The sequence below is a fragment of the Chroicocephalus ridibundus genome, chromosome 13, assembly GCF_963924245.1.
Source record: "Chroicocephalus ridibundus chromosome 13, bChrRid1.1, whole genome shotgun sequence".
NCBI classification, from domain to species: Eukaryota; Metazoa; Chordata; class Aves; order Charadriiformes; family Laridae; genus Chroicocephalus; species Chroicocephalus ridibundus.
Window position 1 is genome coordinate 16,473,707 of NC_086296.1, and position 27,472 is coordinate 16,501,178.

Consider the following 27,472-nt stretch of genomic DNA (forward strand, 5'->3'; position numbering starts at 1 on the left):
ACCACCAAGAAGTATTTGACTCCATCATCTTAGTTGTTGGCTGCTCTCAGACCCCCTTCACCTCCTTGTGGCCGGGCTAACCCAGCCCAGCCCCCTCCACCTCTCCTAGTGCAATGTGTGCCAGCTCCATGACCATAATGATAGCCCACCTCCAGGCCTCTCCAGTTTCTTTACATCCCTCTTGAACTGGGAGGCCCACATCCTGACCCTAATGGGTGGAGAGACAGCAGCTTCCTTCAGGTGGCTGTCCATGCCTGTCCCAATGCATCCCACTATGGGCTTTGCCTTACTCTGGAGGAGAGCAACAACAAGCTGATGTTCAACCTGAGGTCCACTGTAGCCTCCAGGTTCTTTTCAGCAGGGTCCTTCCAGCTCATATGGGTCAGATGCTTCTCCAAGAACTGTCCTGTGATGCAACAGACCATGAAGGACATCACCATCGCAATGGATGAGGCATTGCCACACCTCAGCATCATGAAGGGCTGATGTCTCTGTGTAATGTGACAGCGAATCTCTTTTCCGAGCATCCTACCAGGGCCTGCAGGCTTTCCGTCCACCACCACATTTTGGTTATCTCTAACTGACAGGACCCTGTGATAGACACCAGTGAGGGGACTTTGTTTAGGGATCCACAAATCAGCAGAGGCCGAAAACCATAAAACAATTTCCCCTGCAGCTGTGAGTCCCACCAGAAAGACCACATGTACCATAAATACACTTGCTTTTTCTTAGCCGCTTTCCACTGCTCTCTTGGACATGCAGAAACCTTTGACCTTGAGGAAAAAACAGGTGCACCCGATCACAGGAACAAGTCGTAATGTGGAGCAGATCCAGGTCTTCTGCTCACTCGAGATGGGGAAGAAGCCACTTTCTCCTGAAACCACCTTCAGGAGCCACCGTCCCTGAAGCCACCTTCCCTGACAGACAGATCAGAGGCTTTTGGTGACAATGCGATGGCTCTAAGCATGTTGCATGGCCTCCCATGGCTGAGGAGAAGCAGTGGACGAGGCTGGTGGAAGATGCTGAGATGGAGCAGAACCTGCTCAGCGGCCACCAGCCACCAGCCCTCCTCTCCACCGGGACCTCAGCCAGGGGAAGCAGAGGAGGCCAGTGCCACTTGTGGCCTGTTCTCTCCTCCACCAACACTGGTCTTCACATTTCCTCCCAGTTTCCCAAACCGAAGAAGGAGCTGTTGGGTTGGACAACGGCACATTTGTTTTGGCTTGGCCGGCGAGCAGCAATAAGAGCGAGCCCGTTGCCAACCATTCAGTTCCTATTTCAGGCCCTACCAAAAATAAACCCGGAAGGGAAACTCCAACGAGAACAAAACACGCGTGAGACAACAGGCTTCTGAAATGATATAGGAAATGTCTCTCCCGGCGCTCGCCGTGGGGAGGGACGGCGGTGCCAGGGGTATTTTGTGCCGGAGGAGGGACTGTGAGGGGCTTGGGGAGCTCCATCAGCTCCACCAGTGACCCAGCACAAGCCAGGGTAGACTGATAGGGGTATAAATATGTATTCAGCCTACGCTGCATGAGGTGGCTTCGCATGGGTGCATGCTACACATGGGGAAATTCCTCCTTTACCCCCAAACGTGGATGTAATGGCCCCTGGTTGCCTTCTCTGGGACACTCATCTCCAGGGATGGCCAGGCTGGTGGCACTGGAATGTCCCCCGGCCGTGTTGGTGACATCCTCACGCAGCCAGCGTCCAGCTGGCCCAGGGCTCCCAGCAGCTGGGCTGAGCGGATCGCCCCGCAGGCTGGGACCCGCCGCAACGCCACCGAAATCATTTCACATCGGCCATCGGCGACCTCATCAGCGTCCCTGGGTGACTCGGGTGGCATTTGAGTGGCAATACAGCACAGCCTTTTTGCAGGCATCACCTCCTGCTTGCGTGTCCAGCCCCGCAGCAGGGCTCGCCTGCTGCCAGCCCAAGGCATGAAGGAGCCCGCGGTGGCACGACCACAGGCACCGCGGTCCCCTGGGACGCTCAGCCCCAGCATCCGCCCCCAGCGGGGAGGAGAAAGCTCTGCCCGGTGCTCCGGGGTCCCCACCAACGGGGGCTGTGGCTCCAGGACCCCGTGCCACCAGCCACCGGAGCAGCACGGACACCTTGAACCAGCAGCTGCAGCTCCCCCTTGGGAGGACGGAGCCTTTCGGTGGCTGTTTGCAGCCTTTCCCCCCCGCGGAGGGCTGCTGGGGGGCAGGTTTCTTGCTGCAGCCTTTCCCCGTGCCTGAGAGGGGACGAGGACAGGACATTGATATAAATATATACTCCAGGAATATATATATATATAAAATATACATATATGCTTATATACATATACACACACACAAACACATATATATATAAAAAAATATATATTTACACTCCGATACACTCCAGGAGAAAAATTATTTTAGATGTGTGTGTATATATATATATATGTATATTTTCATATATATATATTTACACACGCACTCTCTTCTATATACTCCTGGTGTATATAGTATAGATACTTATAAATACATAAGTATACAATTATAGATATATACACTTATATACGTTATATATATACACTCATGTATTTTTACATTTTTTTATTTATTTTTATATACATATATGGAGAGATATATATATGTGTGTGTGTTTATATACACACTTATGTCTTTCTATAAGCTCCGGGATCCGAAGGCGAGCATGGCCGGCCGGGCTGAGCCTGCCTAGTCCCGGCCCCAGCAGCACCCAGGTGCCAGCCCTGCCGCCGCCAGCCCCGTGGCAGTGCCACCCGGGCACCTCCCGACACCGTGACGCAGAATCCCACGAGCGCCGCGTTGGGCGTCTCCCCGAAGACCTGGGGTCCGGGGATCCACCGGGGCAGGGGTCCCCCAGCACGGACCCATCGGGGGATCCGGGCAGTGGGGACTTTACCTCCCTGCAGCATCCCGGGCCCAGCGGCAGCTCCCAGCTCTGTGAGCGGGACCTGGCGCCTCCCTAAAGCCGTTTTGTCCCCGCTAACGGGCACCCAGGGCTGGGCGAAAGGCCACAATCATGGTCCTCTACCCCGTCCTCTGCTGCAGCGCTGATCCCAAGGGTGGGCTACACACTGGAGACGTGCCCCAGGCTCCGCAGCCCCCAACCCGAAAGATGGGGAGCACGTGAATGTGCCGTTCGGGGGCACCAAGCGGACCCACCAAGCAGACCCGCTTTGGCTCCATTTTGAGTCTCTCTGTCACCCCATGGAGCCTTGGAAGCATTTGCATGGGATCCAGGGCACCAATTAATCCCTGGCAACTGGGGGCACGGCTCAGCGGCTGCAGCGCTCCGGGCTGCAAACGCGTTTCTAGCAGACGGAGCCATCCCTGAGCAGATCCAAGAGCCTGCGCCTTCATTCCAGCCTCTGGGAGCTCTGTCCGGCATCGTTTTGGAAAAGATCCCTATAGTCGCAGTACGGAAAGCCGGAGTGTGCTCGAATTCAAGCGGAGGAGGAAGAATAATTGGGCAGAAGTAAGGCAGAGGCACCCGCACCGCCACTACCTGATTTACCCCCGCGTCTGCGCTGGCCCGGCCGCACGCCGTGACGCGGCCGGCCGTGTTTAGTCTGCGCGGGAACACAAATCACGGCGCCATGTCATCGCTCTGCCAGCGTCTGGATTTCATTAGGAGCCGCGCGATGGGGCTGGGCTGCTGCTGGGGGCCGGCCACGCTCCCCCCCCGCCGAGCTGCGCGGGACACGGGGGCGACGGGACGGGAACGGGGCCGAATGCGGGGCTTGTCTGCAGGGGAGGAGCGGCAGCGGCCTCGGGGGGATGGAGGTTTGGTCCCCCCGGGGTGTTGGGACACCCTGAAAATATCCTTAAGGGAGGGGAGTGTGGCCTGGAGCTGTCTCCTGATAGTGCGGGGACCAGTGGGGCGCAGATGGACCCCCCCCGGAGCACCCTTAGCCCCACGAATTTGGGTCACTGCCCCTTCCCCAAAATCAGGCTGCTGAAATAGAGGGACACCGTTGGCGACCGGGCAGCCAGGGGAGGGAAGGGGCTGGCTGCGGAGCCTGCTGCATCCCCTGCATCCCGCTGCAACCCTTCCATCCCCTGCATCCCGCTGCAACCCTTCCATCCCCTGCATCCCGCTGCAGCCTTTCCACCCCCTGCAGCCTCTTGCAACCCTTCCATCCCTGGCATTATTTGCAGCCCGCTGCATCCCTAGCATCCCCTGCATCCCGCTGCAGCCTTTCCACCCCCTGCAGCCTCTTGCAACCCTTCCATCCCTGGCATTAATTGCAGCCCGCTGCATCCCTAGCATCCCCTGCGTCCCTTGCATCCCCTGCAGCCCTTGCATCCCCTGCATCCCTTGCATCCCCTGCATCCCTTGCATCCCCTGCAGCCCTTGTATCCCCTGCAGCCCTTGTATCCCCTCCATCCCTTGCATCCCCTGCATCCCTTGTATCCACTGCAGCCCTTGCATCCCCTGCAGCCCTTGTTTCCGCTGCATCCACTGCAGCCCTTGCATCCCCTAAATCCCTTGCATCCCCTGCATGCCCTGCAGCCCTTGTACCCACTGCATCCCTTGCATCCACTGCATCCCTTGCATCCCCTAAATCCCTTGCATCCACTGCAGCCCTTGTACCCACTGCATCCCTTGCATCCCTTGCATCTTTTACACCCCTCACACCCTGCGAATCCCTTGCAGCCCGCTGTATCCCTTGCATCCTCTGCACCCTTGCACCCCTTGCAGCCCGTGGGCCCCGTGCATATCTCCCACTCGCTTCTCTCTCTCGCCCCGTCTCCTCCTAGGTCTGAAGCACTGTGCCAAGACCCAAGACCACCTGCTCCGTGACCCAAGACCACCCACGCCGTGACCCAAGACCACCCGTGCCAGCCGGCGGGGAGCCCTCCAGCAGCGTGCGGGGGACACAGCCCCCATCCCTTGCCCAGAGCGAGCCTAGGCTCGGCCGCGCAGGCAGGACCGTGTTGTCCACGGGGTGCTACAGAGCTGTCACCCTGTGTCAAACATCCCCTCTGCTCTGCAGGGAGCGGAGACACGAGGAGCTCCTGGGCTGCTGAGCCACAACTAACACCAATTGGCCCCGGCTGAGCATCCGCGTCTCCTCGTGGTGGAGGATGTGCAGTCAGGACGCGTGCGAGCAGCATCTCCTCTGAGTCCCCGTGGATGCTCGGCCCGGACAACCGAAGTCCAGCCGTGTTTTCTGAGCCGTGTGTGCTGCTCCCGACAGGTCAAACCCAGCTTTTCCAGCCCAGCAGCCGGTCAGGAAGGGAGCGTGGAGGTTTCACCTGGCACCACCGAGACCCAACGACCACCTCAACCCAGATCTTATTTTAACTGTGGCTCAGGGGTGAAATTCCCATTCAGATATTCAGCTCCAGAGGCCAGAGTGAGGGAAACACATTTACTTCACCGTGTTTAAATTGGAATAAATGCGGTGAGCCCGAGGCCGTGAGGCTCTGGCAGTCCCGGCCACGAGCTCCCCTTACCCAGGGGACAAGAGTGCACAAGGCTGAGGTCAGACACAAGGTTCAAGTGTCCCAAAAAAGAAGGGGAGGGGCTGGGGACAGGTGATAAAGCCACCACAGTGGGTGAGCACATGGCCCAGTGCGGTGTGGGGTTGGGGGGCTGGTGCTGGACCCCCTTCCCCAGGGGTTCAGGGGACTGGTGGGTCCGAGGTCCAGCTCTTAAAGGGTCCAAAGAGGAGCCGGAGGAGACTTGGGGAAACCACCCAAACCCATCCAGGCGAGGAGGGCAGGATGCGGCCCCGAGGAGAGGAGCCACCCCAGACCCGGCCCTGCGGGGGGGTTTGCCTCTCCGGGGGCACCCTGGCCCCCATCCCCGGCTTGGGTGTCAGCCGGGGACTAACCCAGCACCCCGCGGCCCGGGCAGAGCTGCTGTCGAATCACCGGCTTCGGCACAGCCGCCCCCATCCGTAGCCGTGCCGCGGAGAGCAGAGCCACCAGAGGGATGCTCGCCGTCTCCCGGCCCGAGCCCCAGGGGATGCTGCCCCGTCCCCCGCCCCACGGGGAAAGCAGTAAAGCCACGTTCGGTGCAAAAGCCGCGGGGCATCAGCCTCTCTCGGTGGCGGCTGGCTGCCCGGTGAAACCGCGCTCGCCGAAGGCTGAGCGTCCGCGGGGGGAGCTCCCGGCTGCCGAGCGGTGACTCAGAGCCGCGGTGACGTGGCGGCTCTCCGGCGGGGACACCAGGGCTCGGGCAGCCGTCTCCTGCAGTTTGCGCTCTGGTTTCTCTGGAGGATTATTCCTAATTGCAATTTGCTCCGGTTGCAAAAACGAGCCGTCCTGCTCCCTGCACGCGGGCACCCCGCTCCTGCTGCCATCTCTGCTTGACTCAGGGCCCAGCAAGGCCACAAAAATGCCGGTTTCCAGCATTTCTGAGCTTGTAAATGTGCCCTTTGGGAAAGGTGACATCCAGACATCCCTGCCCTAAAGGGGCAGCAGGCACTTTTGGAAATCTCTCCATCCTGGGAGACGTTTTTCCTGCAGGTGAGTGCAAGAAGCCTGAACCCCACGGGGAAGTCTTCACCTGGGGGAGAGGCAAGTGGCTCCGGTGGGAAACAGAGTCCCTTTGGCCCTCTGGATGTCCCTGCACATCCCACGCCAGGGCAAAGGCTCCATCCCACGACGTGTGCTTGTCCCCCGGCTCCTCACCACCCACCTCTTCACCAGCAGTGCGAGGGGAGCCCCGCGCTTGGTGCGGGGGCTCAAGAAGAAGCAGCGGGCCAGGACCGGCCCCTGGCTCCCTCTGTGCTGGGGCAAGGAGCACCCCGCTCCCCCCCCGCGCAGAGCCCCACGGCCGTGAGCACTCAAACGTGGGCTCATCCCGCCCAGCCGGGCGCGTCGCTCCGTGCACATGGTGTGGTGGGACCACCTGCAGGTCCCATCGTGCTTCTCCCCAGCCCCTCTCACCCAGACAGGCTCACCACGGTTGGCGTGGCAGGGTGTGGAAGGACAGGAGGAGCTTTCTCACTCCTTTTGTCCCTCCGTAGCTCAATCCAGGCTCTTCCTGGACCTCACAAGCCAACTGCGGGGCTGTTTCTGCTCTCAGGCCCCTGGGTCCAGCCGCCGTGATCTCCTCCTGGCTGCTGGCAGGGCCTGGGGAGCGTGGGAAGGGCCCGTGCTTTCTCCTCCCGGGCCGTGCCACCTGCTTGCCGTACCACTGCTGACACCATCACCTGGTCAGGGACCCGCCCACCCCGACTTGAGCCCGCACCCCAAGAGCCTCCTGCGCGTCCTGACACACCGTGACGTACTGCTCCCTGCCTGCACCTCCTGGGGCGTACGGAGCACGGGACACCCCTGGGTCACCTGTGCTCTCCAGCCCCGGTCCCCACCCGCGCCACCCACCTGCCTGGGGCGGCAGATTGACCCCAGTGGGAGCCCCAGCTGCGCTCCAGCTCACTCAACTTCTTCCCTCGACTTGGAGCCCCGGGATGCCCATGGCGCCCCGAGAGCCCAGCCAGAGCCCTGACCCCCAGCTCCACCTCCACCCACCGCCACAAGCTCTCCCTGAATCACCGCCAGCATCCCACCACGTCCCGGCCCAGCACAAAGGCAGCACAAGCCCTACACAAACCGGGGCCAGCGACCCTCGTGGTGTGCCCGCTGGCTCGGATGCCTGCACCGGCTCCCCAAAAAGCCCGGCCTTTCAGGCCCCAGCCGGTCAGCCTGCAGAAGGCAGCGCCCGGAGCCTGCCGGGCTAACGAGAAGCGCATGGGACCCACATCTGGTAACGATTGAGCGCGGAGCAGCGCCGGGAAGGGAGGAAGCGCAGATTTCCTGCAGCACAAAGGAAGGGAGAGGAATGTCCGCGGTGGAGCAGAGGCCCCGGCGTCCCCCCTCCCTCCACCGGCTCAGCCGCCATGCCTGCGCTAGGGGTGCAAAGGCACCCGATCGTGCCTCGCTCCTTTGCCGGCACCGCCGGAGCTTGTCGCTGGGATCATGCTCCCCGCTTCCCCGGCTGAGCCCCTCCTCTCCCCGGCTGCCCCCTTTCCCGCTCGCGGGGGTGCACGGCTCACTCAGCCATGCCAGCCCTCCGACCCACGTGTGTGGTCTCTCCCCTCCAGCCTGGTGCTGCTCAGGGTCAAGGTCAAGACCCTGCTCAGGACCTGGGGTCAAGACAACCCTCCCCGCGCCCAGACACCACCGGGCCTCACCTCGAAACAGCCTCGGGAAGAGAGCAGAAGCCCCAGCGAGACGGGGAAGGGGGCAAGATCAAGGCAGGGTCTGCTCCGTGCTGTGATGGTGGGGATGTGACGCTTGGGTGGGGACAAGGCTGGCTGCGTTTAGGTCCTCACCGGCGCAGGCAGCCGTGTCGGGGCCAGGCAGCCCGCCTGGTCCTGCGCTGGTGCCGGCTGAAGTCTTGGCCCCCCCCGTCCCCGAGCATCCACGGCTGGCAAAGGGATTTCAGGTCGTGTTGCCGGGGGCACGCCTTGGGCCAGCAAACCCCCGAGTTCAGGTGACACCAGGGAAGGCCATTTAGCAAAACCTGCCATCGAACCTCCATGAGGGAGGCCGGCAAAGTGTCGCGGGTGCTTTTATCCTGGTCTTTCGTATCGCCCCAGCCGGAGCTGAGCAGCACAGCTAATAGCTTTTAATTAAAAGCCCCTGTTTTCCCTTCCCCAGCAGCTCAGCGGGCTGCGGCCAGCCGGGCTTCGCGCGGCCACGGCAGCTCCAGCGCGGCAAAAACCTCCTGGCGGTTCCAGAGGATGGGGTCGGGGTGTTCAAAATACGGAGCAGCCATTCCACGGGGACATCGCTGCTGCCCTGGGGGCCGAGCAGGCAGGGGCCGGGCAGGGCAGAGGGACAGGGCAGGGTTAAAGCGCACAAGGCAGCGGTCTGAGCAGCCCGGAGGCAGAGGGATCTGCACCCAAGCCCACCCAGAGCCTCTCCGGGTCTTGGGATTTGGGGATCCTTGCGTGGAAATCTGAGGCAACGACTCGGGGGGGGCCGGGAAAGAGCAATTTATATTCGAGATTTTAGGGATACCCCGTTTCCCTGGGGTTGCTCCGCGTTCTTCCCTAACACGGGCGCTTCTCTTGCCCTCCAGCAGGCAGCACGGCGTTGGTGAGCTCTGAAGTCACGTTGAAAGCGCTACTTTTCAGGCATTTTTTTCATATATATATATATATTTTTTTTTTTTTTTTAATGCATTTCATTCCGCTAATTCAAGCCAGGACCCTTCCCCCCCCCCCCCCCCCCGTGCGTGCCGCTGACGTTGAACTTGCAGCTGGGCCCGCGCCGAGCGCTGATCTCATTAACCTGCCCCAAAACGAGCCCTCGCCATCCCGGCGGCGTGTTTGAAGTCGAAACGCGCTCAACGAACGCCGGGTGTTGGAAGGGACCCCACCGCCATGGGCGCAGCGGGTGCCTCAATGGCGCGAGGGGCTCGAAGAGCCCCTCGCGCCATTGAGGCACCCGCTGCGCACACGCAAACGGGTGCCAGGGGACGGCGGGAGCGCCGGTTCCTGCCGCTGCCGCCCCTCCGGCACCGGGACCGGCGGAGGATGCTCGGGCCGGGCACGGAGCTGAGGCCCGGAGGGAGCGGAAGGGCGGGGCGGCAGCGGGGAGGGCCAATGAAGGGGCGGGGTGATGGAGGGGCGGGGCGATGGCGGGGAGGGCCAATGAAAGGGCGGGGGGAGGGGCGGGGCGATGGCGGGGAGGGCCAATGAAGAGGCGGGGTGGTGGAGGGGCGGGGCGATAGCGGGGAGGGCCAATGAAGGGGCCGGGTGACGGCGGGGAGGGCCAATGGCGGGGGCGGGGCGGGGGCGCGCATGCGCAGGGCGGGACGGGGCAGGGGCGCGCACCCGGCGGGGCCATGGAGCGGTTCGGGGCCGGCGGGGCCGGGAGCGGCGGGTACGAGGCGGCGGCGGAGCACCTCTCCCGGCAGCAGGAGCGACATTACCGGCTGCTGTCGGAGCTACAGGCGCTTGTGAAGGCGCTGCCCAGGTGACCGGAGGGCGGCGGCGGCGGCGGGGGGGGGCGGGCGGTGCCGTGGCCCGTGGCGGGGCTGACCCGGCGCCGTTGCCGGTGGCGGCAGCCCCTGCCAGCAGCGCCTCTCCTACACGACGCTGAGCGACCTGGCGCTGGCGCTGCTGGACGGGACCGTGTTCGAGATCGTGCAGGGCCTGCTGGAGATCCAGCACCTCACCGAGAAGAACCTCTACAGCCAGCGCCTGCAGCTGCACAGCGAGCACCGCGGTCCGCGGGGGGGTACCGGAGCCGGGGGGGACCCCCGGGAGGGGGCGGGCACCGGCGGGGGGGGTCTCTGGGGGAGCAGGCACCGGGGGGCGGTGGGGGGCACTGAGGGTGGGAGCAGGCCCGGGACACCGCGGGGCGGGGGGGGGCATTGGGGACCATCCCGGGGCACATGGCCGAGGGGGGGGGCATTGGGGGAAGGCGGTGGAGACAGTGTGGGGCGGCCTGGGACGCTGAGGGGGGAGCAGGTGTGGGGTACTGGGAGCGGGGGGGGGGGGCAGCGGGGTCACTGCAGGGAGGTGGTGGGGATGCTGCAGGGGGGAGGGAGGCCCGGGGTCCCTGGGAGGTTGGCGGGGTGCGGGGGGCAGGTTGTGGGGACGCTGAGGGGAGGCGTGGGGCATCGGGGGAAGATGGTGGGGACAGTGCGGGGAGGCCCGGGACACTGAGGGGGAGCAGGTGTGGGGGCACTGGGCCGGGATGGGGCGGGGGGGGACGATGACAGTGAGGAGACTGCAGGGAGGTGGTGGGGACGCCGCAGGGGGGAGGGAGTCCTGGGGCCTCTGGGAGGTTGTGGGGGCGTCGGAGGGGGTGGCGGTGGGGGGACAGGTGGCGGGGCGAGAGGGGACATGGCGGCGCCGTGCCCTGACCGTGGCCGTCGCTGGCAGGGCTGAAGCAGGAGCTGTTCCACCGGCACAAGGAGGCCCAGCAGTGCTGCCGCCCCCACAACCTGCCGCTCCTCCGCGCCGCCCAGCAGCGAGAGATGGAGGTGAGAGGAGGCCCGGCCGGGCACAGCCCCCCTGTCCCCTCCCCGGGGCTGGGGGTGGGGGGGCGGGGGTCACAGCCCCTTTGCTGCAGGAGCATCCTGGCATCTCGTGCGTCTGTGCCCCTCGCAGCCTTGGGGGCCGTCAGCCGCCGTGTCTGGCCTTGCCGGCACAGCCCGAGGTTCCCCACCCCATCCTGGGGGTTCCCCTCCTTGCGCTCTGCCCTTTGTCCCCCCAAGAGCGGGGGGGAGTCCAGGCTCTTCCCATGGAGGGTAGCCGCCGTCCGGGTGCGATCTGGGAATCGTGGGAGTTCGGGAGCCCCCTCCAAGAGAGCGATGCTCTCCACAACGCTGTAACGAGTCTCTGTTGTAAGTCAGGCTGAAGCCCGTGTATGGATGGAGAGCGAGTTGATAGAAAACGCGGAGAAGGTGTGCGAAACCTGCCGTTATGTTGTAGCAAGTAGTAAGCAGAGACTACTCCCAAAAAAAAGAGGGGAAAAAAAAAAATCACATTTTACTTAGTAGCACTGGTAAGGAGGAGCTGCGTTGAGATAATCTAAGCACCGAAATAGTTTCTGTGAGCGTCCCCAGGCATTTGGAGAATGGCACTTCGGCACGAGCGGTCGGTTCTGTCCCAAAGGCCTTATCTCTACGTTGGTGATAAGATAGAGGCAGTTTTATAAGGTAAAAGGAGATTGTGAGTAGCTAGTTGTATTGGTCGATGGAGTTCAAGCGTGCAGGGGAAGCTCCTTGATCCGCGTGAGGCAAACAGCGAACTGTTCAAATACAGGCTCTTTCCTGACCTTTGCCTGTGACGAGCGCTGCGTCAGCGCTCCCCGTTGGATCTCGATGTTTCCCCGTCCCTCGTTTCCTATCGAGGTGACTAAAGCCAGGCTGGACCTCTGTGAGAGCTTCCCGTTACTTCTGTCTCGGAGTAACTTAGACTTGCAACAAGTAATTAGCTATGCTACCTATTTTAAAGCGTTTCCGATGTCCTCTTCGCTTGTTAAGCAGCCCATGTGTATGTCACTTCTCCTTGTCTTATGTGATGTGCGACTTCTTCCTGCATCCTTCCACCTTCCCTCCGCCTTTCTTCTGTTTTCTTCTGCCGGGTGTTGCTGGAGTTACTTCTTCCCCTTTTTACGCTCTGATGCTGAGCTGCAGAGCGTTGCGGGAACAGATCGACCATCTCGGTAACAATTGGTGTGTGTCTAATGTCGGAGCTGCCCTCCGTGGCTAAAGGAAGCCCGGCTCCCGTGAGATAGCTTGGGATTGGGCTCCCGGGAGGGGTAAACCATATGGTTTTTAGATGTTTGGCTTCCTAGTGGAACCCATAGCTTTTAAAAAAAAAAAAAAAAAAAAAAAAAAAAAAAGCTTTGCGCATCATACAGAGTCACCAGCCACCGGAGCTGAAGGAAAAACTTGTGTTTAAGCCTTGCTTTTCTCTGGGACTTTAGCACTTTTCTGTAGCCCAGAGTCAGGTGCCGGCCCTAAACGGTCTGGAAGCACTTTAAGTTTGGGTTTTTTTTTCAAATCCAGAGAACGTCACTCCTCCGGCACAGTAAGCGGAGGAGATGATGGTGTGGTGCCTCTTCCCTCCCCCGAGGCGGCCAGGAGGAAGGGAAGTCTTTGGGGAACAAGGGATTTGAATCCTTCGTATCTTCCACAAAGAGCCTCAACCTCTAGACTGAAGAATGCGTAAGGGCAGAGCTTGCTTAGGTTCGTTAGCATCCCATCGCGAAGGAGGCAATTAGCCTCCCTGACCTGCCTTTTTATTGAGGCTTGTCTTGAATTTATTCACATTGATTCTAATCAGATGCTGCCCCGAGTGTTTTCTGCGGAGCAGCTGACATACGGTAATCTTTTGGTGGATCACAGTCCTGCGTCCTCCTTAAGAGCGCGTAGTTCTGCAAAGCTTTCCCGAACCCACGGACATAATTAAAAATGTGAGCTGCTAATTGACTGCCGTACACGCAAGAAGGGTTACGTGAGGTAGCTCCTGCTCCATACGAGTAATAATTGCTCTTGGTTTCGTTCAGACCTTTCGCGGATAGCCCCTGGCGTCTCCGTGCTGTGGACAAACCTCGACTCTTTTCCACATTGTTCGGGACCGAGACCTCTGTCATTCAGATTCCTGATTTTCCCCGGGACTCGTAGCAGCGGCTTTTGGCTCCCCTCTGGGATGGAATCTGACCGGGTCTCGTAAACCACCAGCCCCCGGTGGAGGAAATCCCAGGCCTTGTGACTTCTCCCTGGCTGTCAGCGAGGATAACTCCCCCCCGGCGAATATTGCCAGCGAAACGCCGGCCCCTCTTTCCCTGCCTTACAAAGGGGCAGCGTTGCACGAGTGAAACGTTGGAACTTGTGCCGTTTATGTCTTGGAGGAGGACGACCTTGCCTTCGTATTTAGATGGGATTCGATGTTTCCTGCCTTCCCCTGTGTCCTGCTGAGGTTGCCTTCCTTCGCCCTCCGCACACGCGTGGCTCTTTGTTTGAGCTGGGCTCCCCTCGTCCCCTGCCGTCCTCCTGCCCTCTCCTCCCCTCTCCGGCAGATCCTGGTAGGTTGAGGTTGCCTCCAGAGCTGTGTCCCTTTCCGCAGCCAGCAGAGCACGCGAGTGCTCCCGGAGCGTGCCCACCGCTCCTGACGGAGCAAACGCTCGCTGTGCTCCATGTCTTCTTCGGAGGCCACGCAGAGGTTTCTCTGTTGAGCTTTAGGCAGGTGTTGGCGAGGCGGGAGGGGCTGCCTTCTCCTCAGGGCCCTTACAAAGTCCTCCTTCGGTAATGTTCTCCGTCTGCCAACGGTAGAGCCCCAGCACACCGTAGTCCCGAGCGAGACTTCAGCTTGCTGTTGTCGTTACAAAATAAACGGCCTTTCCGGTGGCAGAGTCAGGTTTTGGAGAAGTTCGGCTCCTGTGGTGAATAAACGGGGTCCGGGTGTGATTTGCAGCTCCGGCTCGGTGTGTTGGCGTCCGAGGAACGTGGTGGCTTAGGGAGGCGTCCGAGCTGGCACCTTGGTGAGCTTCAGTGGCCCGCGTCACTCCTCCAGGTCTTTCCTCAGCCCTGTGAGGGGGATGCAATTCTTGGGACTGCCGACTCCTTTGGAGCCCGCGCTGCCGGAGTGCTCAGCCATAGCCGGCTGCTCAGAGGTTGGCTTGTCAGGAGGAGTCATTCGGATATTAATCTGTTGCCCGTGGTCTTTCCTGGCCTCCACACAGACAGAAAACAGGCCGGTCCCGGCGCCTTCCCTGCGCTGTTTTGAGTGGGAGCTCGCCACGAGGGGTGGCAAGCGGAGGAGGTGGGATCTGGGGCTGCGCTTGCCGCCTTCTGCTGTCCTTGGGACTCCTCGGAGCAGGAGGGCTTTCGGGATCCGGTCGCTCTTTGGTTTCAGTAAAAGACTTAGAGGTGAGAAAAAGATAGGAGGAAGGCAGATATTTCACTTTTTGTTTTTTTTCCTCTGCTGACTGTTCTCTTTTTCAGGCTGTGGAGCAACGAATCCGAGAGGAACAGCGGATGATGGACGAGAAGATAGTCTTGGAACTGGACCAAAAAGTGATAGACCAGCAGAGCACTCTGGAGAAGGCCGGGGTGTCGGGCTTCTACATCACCACCAACCCGCAGGTCGGTGTTTAGGCAGCGAGTGTAAGAGCTGCCAATACTCTTGTGTTAATATCTTTATTTAAAAAAAAAAAAAAAAAATCTTAATGAATTCAGAATCGTTGGGTCAGAAAGAAGGATCCGTCCCTTGGCTCGTGAGCTGATGGGCAACGTGCCCCGGGCCGACCTTGTACCAGGTTCACGGCAAGGGAGCGGACGCCCAGTAGGCAGGACACCGTCCCCAGCTTTCCGCGATGTTTTTCCCACTGCGGAGGGAAGAACCGCTGTGCCAACAGCCGGCAGTCCTGTGACTCCGGAACGGGGCTGAATCATCCTCAAATACGTGGCTGCGTAGGTTTATCGCTTTTGTACCTAGCTGAGCTGTACAGATTGCTTGCGAGAATTCTTTTTATTAAGCATCTTGTTAATTTGTGCGTGTGACTTCCTAGAGGCGATGATCTCAGACTGGGATTAGAAAATTGCTCTTGGTTTCCCCCGGTGCATCTGCTCGTAAAACTTGGGAGCGATCGCCTGGGTTTTTCTCTGCTGTCTTAATGCCACCGCAGGAATGAGAAAATAAAACTTCCAAAGCCTCATTGTATTGCCGCCGAAGTTTGCAGGGAATGTGGAAACGGGCTGTTCTTAACTCTTGTTTTTTCCAGCTGATTGAATTTCACTGCGATAAAGACCCGCTAGCGAGAACAGACTGCTTCAGCTAACTTAGTTAAACTGGCGTTCCCTAAAACCCACACGATTCCTGGTTCTGTAGCCTTGAACAAGCCTCTTATTTTTTTCCCCGTGTTGCTCTTCCTCCTCTGTATAATGAAAGCAGCTCTTTCTCTCCCGCCCCTGCCTTTTATGTTATTTCAGTACGTAATAACTCTTAACTAGGCTCCTGTTTGCTGGCGTTTGGTTATATTTGCCTTTCCGAGAGCTGGCAAACCGGACCCAGCCCTTGGCTTGGGTACCTGTGAATGCCACCGTCGTCTAAGAAACGGCTGCTCGAATCTGTTCTCCGCGCGTTTCTCGTCAGCCGATGTATTTCCTCTCAGTCCATTGCATGAAATGCCAGCTTTACGCAGTCGATAGAAGAATCTTATTTTTGTAAAAAACATTCCCGTAATGTTAACGTCTGCAAGCCTGAGTCACAGAACGGCGTTCACTGAATTAGCTCCTCCACCGGGCCGGCTCTGGGCTGAACGGCTTGAGAGCTAAACGTAACTAAAGAACAAGCAGATGGCACGGAAACCAAGGGGCTGAGGGTGGTGATTGCAGGAGATGGTGGTCTCCGCTGGGTTGCAGTCATGGAAAAGGGAGTTTTTGAAGGGGAATGAACTACTTAGAGGGAATTCGATGCGCCAGGACAGCGGTCTGTCATGCTTAGAGGGCGCCCGAAGCGATGCCTGCTGGGCTGGAAGAGGATGGGGGCGATGAAGATGCCGCTGAAGGTTGCGGGGAGGGAGCTGTGCCCACCCGGAGACCCCGCTCCGGGGTGCGTGTCTGCGCCTGTGCGACGGGGACGCTGCGGCCCGGCTCCGGGGGCTGGGGTGGGGGGGGGGGCTGCTCCGGAAGGGAAAAACCTGCGGAACCGGCTGGCCCTCGCCGCGTTTATGGCTAAATCGCAGTCAAGAAGAACGAACCTTTCTGAATCCTTAATGAATCGTAAAGCCCAGGGATTCCTAAGGCAGCTGCAGTTTGCGTCGGGCCTCACGGTACCGCTGCCCTGCAGTTGATAGGAATGCGTACGCACGGTGAAGGCTTTGTGTTGTACTTGCGCGTCGTTTTTCTTCTGTTCCCTGAAGCTGAGCAGCTCCCGAGCGGGTGGTACCAACCAGTCCTTGCTGCTCCCGCGGCCGGGAACGGGGTCGTCTTATTCTTGCGAAAACGTCTCTCTTCCTTTGCAGGAGCTGACGCTACAGATGAATTTACTGGAGCTGATTCGGAAGTTGCAACAGAAGGAATCCGAGTCCGAGGAGGCTTTTTCCTGAACAAGGCCGATCTGCTGTTTACTTCCCAGTTTTCTTCTGACTTCCCTCTAAACTGTAGGCTGTTAACGCGTTTGCTTTACCTTGTGTCAGGAAAAGGCTCCCGGCCGTAGCGGGCAGAGCCGAGGCCCTTGGGTAACCTCCGAGCAGAGCCCCGGCGCAGGGGGCGGCTGGGGAGCCCGGGGGGTGGGGGTGGGGGGGGGGGCCGCCTCTCCGCTCCGCCGAGCGAGGAGGTGCCAGATGTGCGGCACATCTGGCTGCGACGACGGAGGCGTTCATCTGCGGCGGCGAGCCGGGGGAGACCGGGCCAGGCAGCGAACCCAGGCCAGCCGTAGGTGGGGGCCGCCTGCGTTGAGGTGAAGCAAGCCGAGCAGCGGGATCTCCGCACTGCCGTCTCCTCTTCCCATCCGAGGAGGAGGAGGAGGAGGAGCAAGTCTTCTCTGGCAGGGAACGGGAGAGGTGAGCAGCCGGCGTGTCAAGAGAGGGAAGCAAAGTGAGCTCGCCTCGCCGGGGGAGGTGGTTGGCAGCCGGGGGGGGAAAACGTCCAAGGTTTATCCACGAGAAGATGCTTCTGCGCACGTTGAGGCGGAAACGGCCTCCTCAACGGGGAGACCCTTCCCAGAGGGACCTCCAGGCAGATGTCGGCGTCGGCTTGATGAAAGGAGGATTTTGTCGCTGGGCTGTGACGTTCGCAGTGTGTCATTGTCCCCCCCCCGCCCCGCTCGGCGGAGAAGGCTTGAGAGCTCTTGCTTTGGTACTTTAAACCAGTTTCCAAATGGAGAGAAATAAAACGCTCCGTCCTGCCTTCTGGGGCTGCGGGTTTCTCAATGCCAGCGGTTGCCATTACGTTCGTCCCGTCCCCGCTTGACGAGTGCGGGGTTTGGGGGGCAGCAGATTAAAGCGGGGTGGGGGGGAACCTCAAGTGTTTCTGAGGCCTTTCGGGGCTGAGGCGATGGCCCCAAGGGCACGAGTCGCGTCCCTGGGACTCGGTGCGCGGCAGGAGTCAGGGCACTTGCTGAAAATCCGGTGAAAGATGGTGCAAGGGCGAGTCTGTGAGCGGTTTCGCTCTTCACGGCTGAAGTTCAAGTGGGAGAAGCCGTTGGGGGTGGCTCAGAGCCCTGGGCCATCGTGTGTCGGGGGGGCTTTGATTACACCTGAGTCACTGCCCAGGGGTTTCCTGGCGTTCCCAGAGCAAGCCTGGCATTTGGGAGGCATCTCCTTCGCGTTACTGTTCGCTCTGGCCTGCGCCCTCCGCTCTTACTGCAGCCGTCCCTCGGAAGACGGGGTGTGCCGTTAATTAGCGAGGCTGGGGAAGGGGTGGGTACCCCCCGCCCGAGGTGCTGGGACCCCTGATGCTCCCGTGAGAGCCCCGGGCCGAAGCCGGAGCCAGCCGGAGAAGCAGCCGAGGTACGGAACCCTGCGAACGTGCCGGAAGAGTTTGCGGGTGCCTTTTGGAAGGGAGGGGCGGTGGCGGAGGGGGTTGCCCACTGGCTGCGGGTGAACACACCGAAGATCGGTGGCTACAAGCGCCAAGGAGACTTCTGCAAGTTCAGGGCTGAGACCCCCCGCCCCGGCCTCCCGTTTCCATCACGGGCGGGTGTTTGCTTCCCGCGGGAGCCTGCTCCCGTGGGTTGGCAGCCGGAGACACGAGGTACCGCTCTTTGCGGTGTGTGTGTGGGGGGAGGGGGTGTCTCCACCTCCTGGGTGACAATCCCCAGCTGGAAAGTGGGCTGAGGGGGGACCGGTGGGATCCCCCCCGAACCACCTTGAACTGTGTTACCTCTCGACCCTCGGCTGGGAGCCCTGCTAAAACGGTGAGGAGCAGAGTGGGCAACGTTCCCCTCCGGAGACACCTTCATCCTGCCCGTGAGGACGCTCCCCCCGCCCCCCGAACACGGCAGTCTCCGGTGCTGACCGGGCGAAGGCATCCCTGTTCCTCTGTGTGTGGTCAGAGCTGTTAGCAAGGAAATTGCTTCCCAAGGTGAGGATGAGGAAGGCAGGGATGAAGGATGGGCCCTACGGCAGGGAAGGCGACTGACTGCCTGGGTGCTGGGGGTAGCGCCGCCTCCCAGGAGGAACCCCCCCACACACACCCCCTTTGACACGAGTGCTCTTGGAGAAGCTCGGGGGCCGCTAACGCAGCGGGTCGGGGTTGCTGCCAGGGGGTTCAGCCCCCCCCCTTCCCTGCCCTGCGCCGCCAAGAGCGGAGCCCACCTTGGTCCGGAGCTGATCCCTGCCACCCCCACCGGTGCCGGGGACAGCTGGTGCCGGGGACCGTGCGGAGCTGCTCCGGCACTGCCATGACAACGGCAGCTCTCGGGCTGCTCGGCTCCCACCATCTGGTGGGGGACGGCTCTGCCAGGCAGCCCATCCAAGCTGAAATTTTCCATGCCCGTGGTCAGGTTGTGCTTCAGGAGGGCTTTCCCCGCGGGGTGGAGGGCGGCGGGTGGGGGGCAGACGTGGTTCATTGGGGGAAAAGGTTCTCTTAGGGGAATAAAGCGCTGGGACAGCCCGCGATCAGGGACTATTTCAGCGTAGGAAAGCTTGCTCAGCTCACACACAAAGCGTTGTACCACGATGAGGATACACGGATACTTTTCCAAGCGAGTGCCTTTGTGTCACTAGAAGGTGACACCTTCCCCCCGCACTGGCTGGGCCTGTCAGTTATTGCCGGTGGTGGCTGGGCTGGGGTCGGACCTGGTTCGAATGGTCCGAAGGAGCTGGAAGCGCCGCGAAGGATGACTGGATTTTGGCTGTCTGGGCTCCTTGGATCAGACGCCTGGGCATCCCTCGAGCTCGCGACCGCTGCCCCAGGAACCACCCTTTGGTGGCTTCAGCCACCCACGGAGCAGGACCTTGAGTTCCTGCCCGAGTCTCCTTGTGTGCCAGGAGCAACGCGGAGGGGGGATGCACCAGAGGATGGAGTTCCCCGTTCTGGTGGGAGGTGACGGACGGGAGCTGCAGCTCCGTGCCAGCCCTGTGTTCGCCCAGGGGGTGGAGGAAGGCAAATGGTGGGTGGTAGGAAGGGACAAGTCCTGTTTCCTGCTGCCTTTTTCCATACTTGGGCTGATGAGGAGGACAGCGAGGTCCCCTCCACATAAGAAGGTCGATTCAGTGGGGAACAGGGTGGGAATTTATGCAGGTGGGAGCCCTTAGTGTTGCACGGTGGGCTCTCGGTTGACCGTTACCACTCAGGAGTGACATTTGGGCTGATGGGACCAGGGAAACACCAGCTTTAGTGCTCGGTAGCCATCAGAAAATCAAACGAGGCGTTAGGAAGGGAGAAGAGAAGAAAAAGAAAAATATTTTGCTGCTGTGAAGTCGCCGGTGCACCAGCACCCAAGCACAGGTCCCTTCGTCCCGAGAAGGGCGCAGCAGAGCTGGAATGGGCTCTGCAAAGGCGCTGGGGACACCAGAGGTGTGGGCCACCTTCCAGCCAAGCCGGACTCCTCTAGCTGGAAAGAAGGTGCCCAAGAGGAGACAGGGTAGCGATAAAACCGCAGGTGACACGGAGAGGGACTTCACTCCCTTCAAGTACAAGAGCTGGGGTGTTCCGTGGAGCCTGTAAAAGGCAGGTTTAGGTGGAACGGGCGACTGCTCGGGAAGCTCCTGGCCACGGAAGGCTGGAGAAGCAGGTGGTTTACGTTGGCTCAAGAGGAGGTGAAGAGCTTCTGGAAAAGAAACGCCTTTCAACTTAGAGACGGGGAGAGGTGAGTCCCCTTCACCAAAGCTGCGGATACTTGGAGCCGGGTGGAAGCGCCACGCGCTTTTGCTCAGGTTTTGCGCCCTCGCCCAGGCACCGGCTTTCTTCACTCCTGGAGGGGTGGGGGGACACGGGACCACGAGCAGGATGGGCCTGTTCGAGAGCCCCCCGTCCACTGCCGCCCCTCCAGCCGCCTTCTCCTTCCCCTCCGCTCCTCGGCGACAAACACCCGAGGGCGGAGGAGGTCCCGGTCCTCCGGGCGGCGGCTCCGGAGCGCAGCGGGGCAGAGGCGGACTCCTGCTCGGAAGAGCCAAGGAGAAGAGCAGGGGCTCAGCCCTCCCCTCCAGCCGGAACGACGGCCGAGCTCTGGGATAACTGCTCCATCCTCGGCTGGTCCCCTCCGGGGCGGCTGGCTCAGGCTGCAGCGCCCGTCCCAGCGCATCCCACCCCCCGGGGCTGGTGTGTCCGTCCCGTCCCCCCCCCAACCCCGCGGCGACCTTCTCGCTGCGCGGCCAGAAACTTGCCAGCGCCTCCGGGGGGGCTGGGGGGGGGGGGGGAGCGCTCCCCCGTCGTCACCCCAGCCTCCGCTCCCGGCTCCGCTGGGGCTGCCCCGGCAGCATCCCCTCCCCTGCAGCTCCCCCGCAGCCGCCGCCGCCCCGGGCCCCCGCCCTTCCGCCGGGCCGGGGAGGCGGAGCCGGGGCGGAGGCGGCGGCGGCGGCGGCGGCGGCGCGGAGCAGGTGGGGGTCGGGGCCGCTGCGGAGCCGCGCGGTGCCCCCGGGCCGCGGCCGCGCAGGTGAGCGGGACCCAGCGGGGCCGGGAGCGGGTGGGGGGTGACGACCCCCTCCTCGGACCCCTCTCCTCACCCCCACCCCCGGCCCGCACCCAGCCCGGGGTCCCCTCCCCCTCCCCCGGCAACCCCCCCGGCCCCGAGCGAGGGATGCTGGCTTGCCCAGCGGGCATCGAGCTCGCCATCCTGCCCGGCCGCGGCTGGTGGGTGCCTTGGGGTCGGGCACCCCAGCGCTGCCAGCCCCTCACAGGGGCTCCGGGGGCAGGTGGCGAGCAGGGCTGGGGGGGGCGGTGGTGGTGGTGGGGGGGGGTGTCTCAGCCAGCACGGGTGGGTGCCAACAGGCCTGGTGTCCCCACGCTGTCGGCTTGCGGTGGCCTTTATGGGACCTTTTGTCCTCCGAGACAGAGGGACCCCGGGGACCGGGCTGCACCGAGCGGCGTGAGCCCTCTGAGCGGGAGCCGTGGCTCGGGGCTGCAGGGGGACACGTATCCTGGCAGGGGGAGGAGGGCGGCTGGAAGGGGAGAGCATCCCCAAAATCACAGACCGCCTGGCGGAGCAGCCCTGAAGCGGCACCCAAAGGTCCCCGGGGCTTTGTCCTCCTGCTCTCCCGGGTGGCAGCTGCCAGCCGGGGCCGGTCCTTGGGCATTGGATGTGTTTCCTGGTCTGGCCGGGGACGCCCACGTCCTCGCTGGAGCTGCTCTGGGCTTCCTGCTGCACGCCTCCGCACCACGCCGGGGCTGTCCCTGGGGAGGCAGCGAGATGCTGGGAGCAGGGAGAGGCTGCAACGGCCCCTTGGTGGGCTCCTGGCATACCACGGAAAAGGTCAGGGAGATGTTGGATCAGGTGGAGGGAAAGCAGGAAAGAAACCTTCAGTGGGGCCAGAGCAGCCTGGTTTGGGTTTTAATGCAGCTGCGTTTTCAAAAGAAAAGCCCGGGAGATGCTGCCCTGGGGGTGCTGTGGTTTCCCTCCCACCTGGCACACAAGCACGGGTCCCTGCGGGGGGTGGCTGGCTGTCCTGTGCCACCGCCCTGGAGGAGGACGCGCTCTGGTGGTGAGCCCCACGCCGGCTGAGGCGCGAGGGACGCCTTGAATGTGCCCCGGTGGCTTTTGCACCCTGTGCCCACCACCCAGTGCCTCCCTGCGGAAGGGGGTCCTCACACCTTCCCGCTCCTCTGCCAGGTCTCCAGGCAGGGGCTCGCCGCTGTGGACCCCTCGCCCTGCCGGAGGGCAGGGCCTGCTACCGCCAGGATGGCGAGATGGCTGCCTCGCTCCACCGACGTGACCCGCTTCTGCCAGAAACTCAACCGGGTGAAGACCTTGGAGGATGACATGATGGAGACATCCTTCAACAGATGCCTTTCCACCATCGACTTGACGCTGCTGGGCATCGGGGGCATGGTGGGCTCTGGGCTGTATGTCCTCACGGGCACCGTGGCCAAGGAGATCGCCGGCCCCGCCGTCATCGTCTCCTTCATCATCGCCGGCTTTGCCTCACTCCTGGCTGCTCTCTGCTATGCCGAGTTTGGAGCCCGGGTACCCAAGACGGGCTCTGCCTACATGTTCACCTACGTGTCCGTGGGTGAGATCTGGGCCTTCCTCATCGGCTGGAACGTGCTGCTGGAGTACATGATCGGCGGAGCGGCGGTGGCCAGGGCCTGGAGTGGCTACCTGGACTCCATCTTCAACCACAAGATAAAGAACTTCACCGAGACCCACGTGGGCGCCTGGCAGGTGCCGTTCCTGGCCCGCTACCCTGACTTTCTGGCCGCCGCCATCCTGCTGGTAGCCACCGCCTTCATCTCCTTCGGGGCCAAAGTGTCCTCCTGGCTCAACCATGTCTTCTCAGCCATCAGCATGGGTGTCATCCTCTTCATTCTCATCATGGGCTTCATCCTCGCGCAGCCCAAGAACTGGAGTGCCCAAGAGGGCGGCTTCGCCCCATACGGGGTGTCGGGCATCATGGCTGGCACAGCCACCTGCTTCTACGCCTTCGTGGGCTTCGACGTCATCGCGGCCTCCAGCGAAGAGGCCAGGAACCCGCAGCGGGCTGTCCCCAGGGCCATCGCTTTCTCCTTGGGGCTGGCCACCGGGGCCTACATCCTGGTGTCGGTGGTGCTGACGCTGATGGTGCCCTGGCACACGCTGGACCCTGACTCTGCCCTGGCGGATGCGTTTTACAGGAGGGGCTACGCCTGGGCAGGGTTCCTGGTGGCCGCTGGCTCCATCTGCGGTGAGTACAGGCAGCGGCGGTGGGAGCTGCCCACCCGGCTCGCGATGGGGGCTGGGAACCGGGGCAGTTTGGGTCTGACGTGGTCCTCCTTCTTCTGCCCGTCCCTCAGCAATGAACACGGTCCTGCTGAGCAACCTCTTCTCCCTGCCGCGCATCGTCTATGCCATGGCCGAGGACGGGCTCTTCTTCCAGGTCTTCTCCCAAGTGCATCCCCGCACGCAGGTGCCCGTTGTCGGCATCGTGGTCTTTGGGCTGCTCATGGCCCTGTTGGCCCTCGTCTTTGACCTAGAGGCCCTGGTGCAGTTCCTGTCCATCGGCACGCTGCTGGCCTACACTTTCGTGGCCGCGAGCATCATTGTCCTGCGCTTCCAGCAGCAGAAGGTGGATGCCCCTGCACCGGCGGCTGGTGGCCGGCCCAGCCCCGAGCCCCGTGAGGGTCCTTCTGCTGGTGACCTGAAGGAGTACGAGTCCTTCTCCGACAAGCTCCAGCTGGTGGACAGGGACAAGAGCAAAGAGCACCGGGAGCCGGGGCAGCTGAAAGCGGCTTTCGAGCCCTACCTGGAGTTCCTCAGCGACTTCTACCCGGGTGAGGTGGTCACGGTGGCCGTGGTGACCCTGATGGTGTCTGCCATCTGCCTCTGCTCCATCTTGGTGTTCGGCAACACCCACCTCCACCTGCCCACCTGGAGCTACTCCCTGCTGCTGGTCCTCTTCAGCCTGGGCTTCCTGCTCAGCCTGCTCCTCATCTGGGCGCACGAGCAGCAGCGCAGCACCCAGACCTTCCAGGTACGCAGGGGCCCAGGCGGGATCCGTCCCTCTGCCGAGCTCGGCGGGGTGGGAGCAGCTCTGCGGGACCCACGGGAGGCCCGTGTCACCCTGGTCTGGCGAAAGCAGCGCAGCCGCCGCCGGAGGAGGCGGGAGAGGGTGTCGGCAAGCACCGGGTGTGGGGAGGTGCCGGCGCCTGCCGTGTCACTCACCCTGCGTGGTCCCCAGTCCCTGCCGGGGGACATCCCCAGCAGCTCCATGCCCATCCTGCAGGATTGCTCCTGCCCACCCTGGGCTCCCTTGTCTGCATCCCCACAGCCCCCCGCCTCCAGCTCCCCTCCTGCCCGTCCCCTCTCCCGTTTCCAGCCCGTCTGGGCCCCCAGCGTGGTGCAGCCGCCGCGCGGAGGGTGTCACCGGTGCTAACACCACCTCCCTGCTGCGCCCTGTCCCGGCTTCTCCAGCGAGGACCACGTTGGCTCTGGATTGTCCTGGGACCTTGTTTGGTCCTTGTGACGGTGCCTCCGGGCTGTTTCCAGAGCCCGTGCCCACCCCGCCAGCCTGGCGAGCAGCTTGTCCCCAGCTCCTGGCCGTTGTTCCTTTTGGCTTCCTTTGCCCCCCGCCAAAAAAAAAAAGTAATTTTCAGAAAGCCCAGGGCGAAAATCACTTTGTCCCCCCCACGTTTACTGGTGCTGGCTTTTGTCTCTATGGTTTTAAGGGGGGTCTCGCCACCCTCCGGCTCTGTTTCTTCCGCAGATTCCCCTGGTACCCCTCTCCCCAGCGCTGAGCATCGTCCTCAATATCTACCTGATGCTGAAGCTCAGCTACATGACGTGGCTCCGCTTCGCCGTCTGGCTGCTCTTAGGTGAGTGCTCCCGCGCTGGCACGTGTCCCGGGAAGGCGATGGCTGCTTGGGGGAGAGGGGAACTGGGCCCGTCTCGGCACCAGCCGGCAACTTCGGCAGCTCTTTTTTTTCTCTGGTTGATGGGTTTATAAAGCACATCGTGCCCCTTTCCGCTTCCGATTCCCCTTCGGAGATGCGAGCCGAGGTCTCCCAGTGTCTCCCTGACGCTCTCTGGTTCCCAGAGCGTTACGGTTTGTTCCTGTTAAAGTTTGGATCCTCCTTCAAGCTCTGGAGCAGAACCACCCCTTGCTCCTGAGGCGGCTCCCTGGGGCTTGAGGAGCCCCCCCCACAGCAAGGGCCGTCCCCTCCCCGGGGACCGTTTGCTCTTAAAACGCCGCAGGATCCTTTTCCACCTGCAAGCAGCTGGTTTAAGACCCCCCCCTGCTTCGCCCCCGGTGCGGTGGCTTGTGCCGCTCCGCCGGGATGCCGGCCGCATCCCTGCCAGCCTCTGCTGGAGCGGCCGCTCTCCCTGTCCCCGCTGCAGGCCTGCTCGTGTACTTCGGCTACGGCATCTGGCACAGCAAGGAGAACCTGCGGGAGCCCCGGCCGCAGCGCGTCAGCGCCCGCTACGTGGTGTTCCCCAGCGGCAGCCTGGAGGAGAGGGTGCAGGCCGTCCAGCCCAGCCCCCAGCCCGCCGCCGGGCTGCCGGACACCGACACCGAAGACGGCAAGAGATGACGTGCCAGGGATGGGGGCACCTGGCTATGGGAGCATCTGACCCCCTCCCCATGGCGAGGCCAGGGACCCCCCTCCTCCTCCTCCCAGTCCCTTTGGCAGCGGAGCCGCCGGGGCTGCCCCAGCCTTGGGGCTCCACGGGGAGATGTGGAGGATGCTCGCCCTTCCCCACCAGCTCCCTACGGAGCGCGGCGGGGGGTGGGCTCCCTCCCTCCCTCCCCATCCCCAGCGCTCAGGAACTGGGTCTCAGCTCCCCCCTCCCCAGCCCAGTGCCTGCCCTGCTCACGGGGAGCCATCTCCTCGCCACCCTCCCCTGAGCACACCCCGGGGGCTGCGGAGAAAATCTCCTTTCTGCTGGCCCATCCAGGCAACCGGGGCTGCAGAGGGTCCCTGGGGACCAGGACTGGTCCCTCCCTGTCCCTGGGGACCTTGGGAACTGGGACTGTGCTGCCCGTCCTGGGTCTCATCCTGGCTGCAGCGTGGGGTCTTGCCGCAGCCCCGTGGAGCCCCCCCCCGCCAGCTGAGCCCATCTGCAGGGGCCAAACGCGTTTCCCCAGCGCCATCCCCGTCCCCGGGGCCGCCCTCCTAAAATGCCGGGGTGCGAGAAGCAGCTGGGGACATGAGACGGAGAAAGGAGGTGGCCGGAGCGAGCGGCTGGGCAGGGAGCCGGGGGAGCCAGCGTGGGCTGGCACAGCAGGAGCCCGATTTGCACGGCTGGAAGCCCGGCTGGAAAACCCTGCCACGGTCCTGCCTGGCCTCTTGCCCCAGTGCCAGGCTGGGCGTGAGCGCTCAGGACCCCGGGTTTGTTGCCTTGTCCCCGGAGGTTCCCCAGCATCATCTCCGGGCTGGGCTGCCTGCCGTCGGCTCCCCGCTTCCCCTGCACCCCCCAGCACAGCCTGCGCTGCCCCCCCCCACCCGCCATGGGGGGCTCAGCCCCCCCGTGATGCCCCTGGCAGGCTCTGGGCGGCTCGGGCCGGGCTGTGTGGGTGCTTTTCAGTGTTGTCCCCTCCCCGGCGAGCATCCCCGTGCTCTGGGGCTCGCCCTGGCTGCTGGGGTGTCCCTTGGGTGGCGGGGGGGGGGGGGGTGTGTGCGTTTCCCAGCAGCGCTGCCGCAGCCACCCCTGCCTGTTTTGCCCATGGTCAGCCTGGAGTGGAAGGGAAGGGGGTTTAGCAGGTTTTTGGAGGAAATATGCGGAAGGACCATCGAGCACGAGGTCGCCGAGCTGCCAGGGCTCGCAGCGGGGCACGCTGCAGCCGTGCTGGACGGGCAACATCAGCTGCATCCCGCGAGGAGCTGGGGACGGCGGGCGAGCTCGTCCCATCGCTTCTCGCTGGCCGGTCCCCGGGGGGGGGGACCTAGAGGGGCCGCAGGGTCTCCGCAGGATGCTCCGGCTCCCTGGTGGCCCCCGCTGTCTGCCGGCGCTGCTCCGTGTCCCCTCGCCCCTGCACTGCTGCTGCCGCCGGAGCGGCGCGTCCCCGCCATGCTGTGCCCCGCTTGGCACCTCCGCGTAGTGGCTTGTGAGCAACGGGCCGACTCGGTCACCCTCATAAATACTGGTTCCGCGATGGCTCTGCTCCTTTGTGCCGCGTGTGTCCCCTCAGAGAGTCCGCCCGGGGAAGCTGCTCCCCCTTCCCACGCTCAGGAAAGCCCCCCCCCCAAAAAAAAAAAAGCCGGGGGAAAGGGAGGGTTTGATGCTGAGCAGCGCCGGGACGAGCCGAATGGATGGGCAAGCAAATAATGGGAATTAAAGTGGGAGTCACTTGAGATAAGCCATGGATACCCCCAGCCTCGGTGCTGCCATTCACCGGCGAAGGTTCTTCCCCGGGATAACAAAGCCCTTCCTTATCACAAGACTATTCCAACGGGTGTC

General features: G+C 62.5%; 2 protein-coding genes across 4 annotated transcripts; both read left to right on the forward strand.

The window, feature by feature from the left end:
• Positions 1-9,766: 9,766 nt before the first annotated feature.
• LOC134522985 (protein DGCR6) lies at positions 9,767-17,351 on the forward strand. Of its 3 annotated transcripts, none has more exons than XM_063351324.1 (5): positions 9,767-9,953; positions 10,045-10,217; positions 10,868-10,968; positions 14,440-14,580; positions 16,461-17,351. In XM_063351324.1, exons 1-5 carry the CDS (start codon positions 9,823-9,825, stop codon positions 16,542-16,544), a joined length of 630 nt encoding a protein of 209 aa, XP_063207394.1. In that variant the 5' UTR covers positions 9,767-9,822; the 3' UTR covers positions 16,545-17,351. The 3 variants fall into 3 exon arrangements, with proteins under 3 accessions (XP_063207394.1, XP_063207395.1, XP_063207396.1); XM_063351325.1 differs by having other exon boundaries at positions 10,045-10,205; XM_063351326.1 differs by lacking the exon at positions 16,461-17,351 and adding an exon at positions 14,674-16,450.
• A 3,576-nt stretch (positions 17,352-20,927) lies between these two features.
• Positions 20,928-25,619, forward strand: SLC7A4 (solute carrier family 7 member 4). Its single transcript, XM_063351356.1, has 5 exons — positions 20,928-21,037; positions 22,211-23,261; positions 23,371-24,047; positions 24,780-24,888; positions 25,412-25,619. The coding sequence occupies exons 2-5, from the start codon at positions 22,280-22,282 to the stop codon at positions 25,603-25,605; spliced, it is 1,962 nt and encodes a 653-aa protein (XP_063207426.1). The 5' UTR covers positions 20,928-21,037; positions 22,211-22,279; the 3' UTR covers positions 25,606-25,619.
• The last annotated feature ends 1,853 nt before the right edge of the window (positions 25,620-27,472 follow it).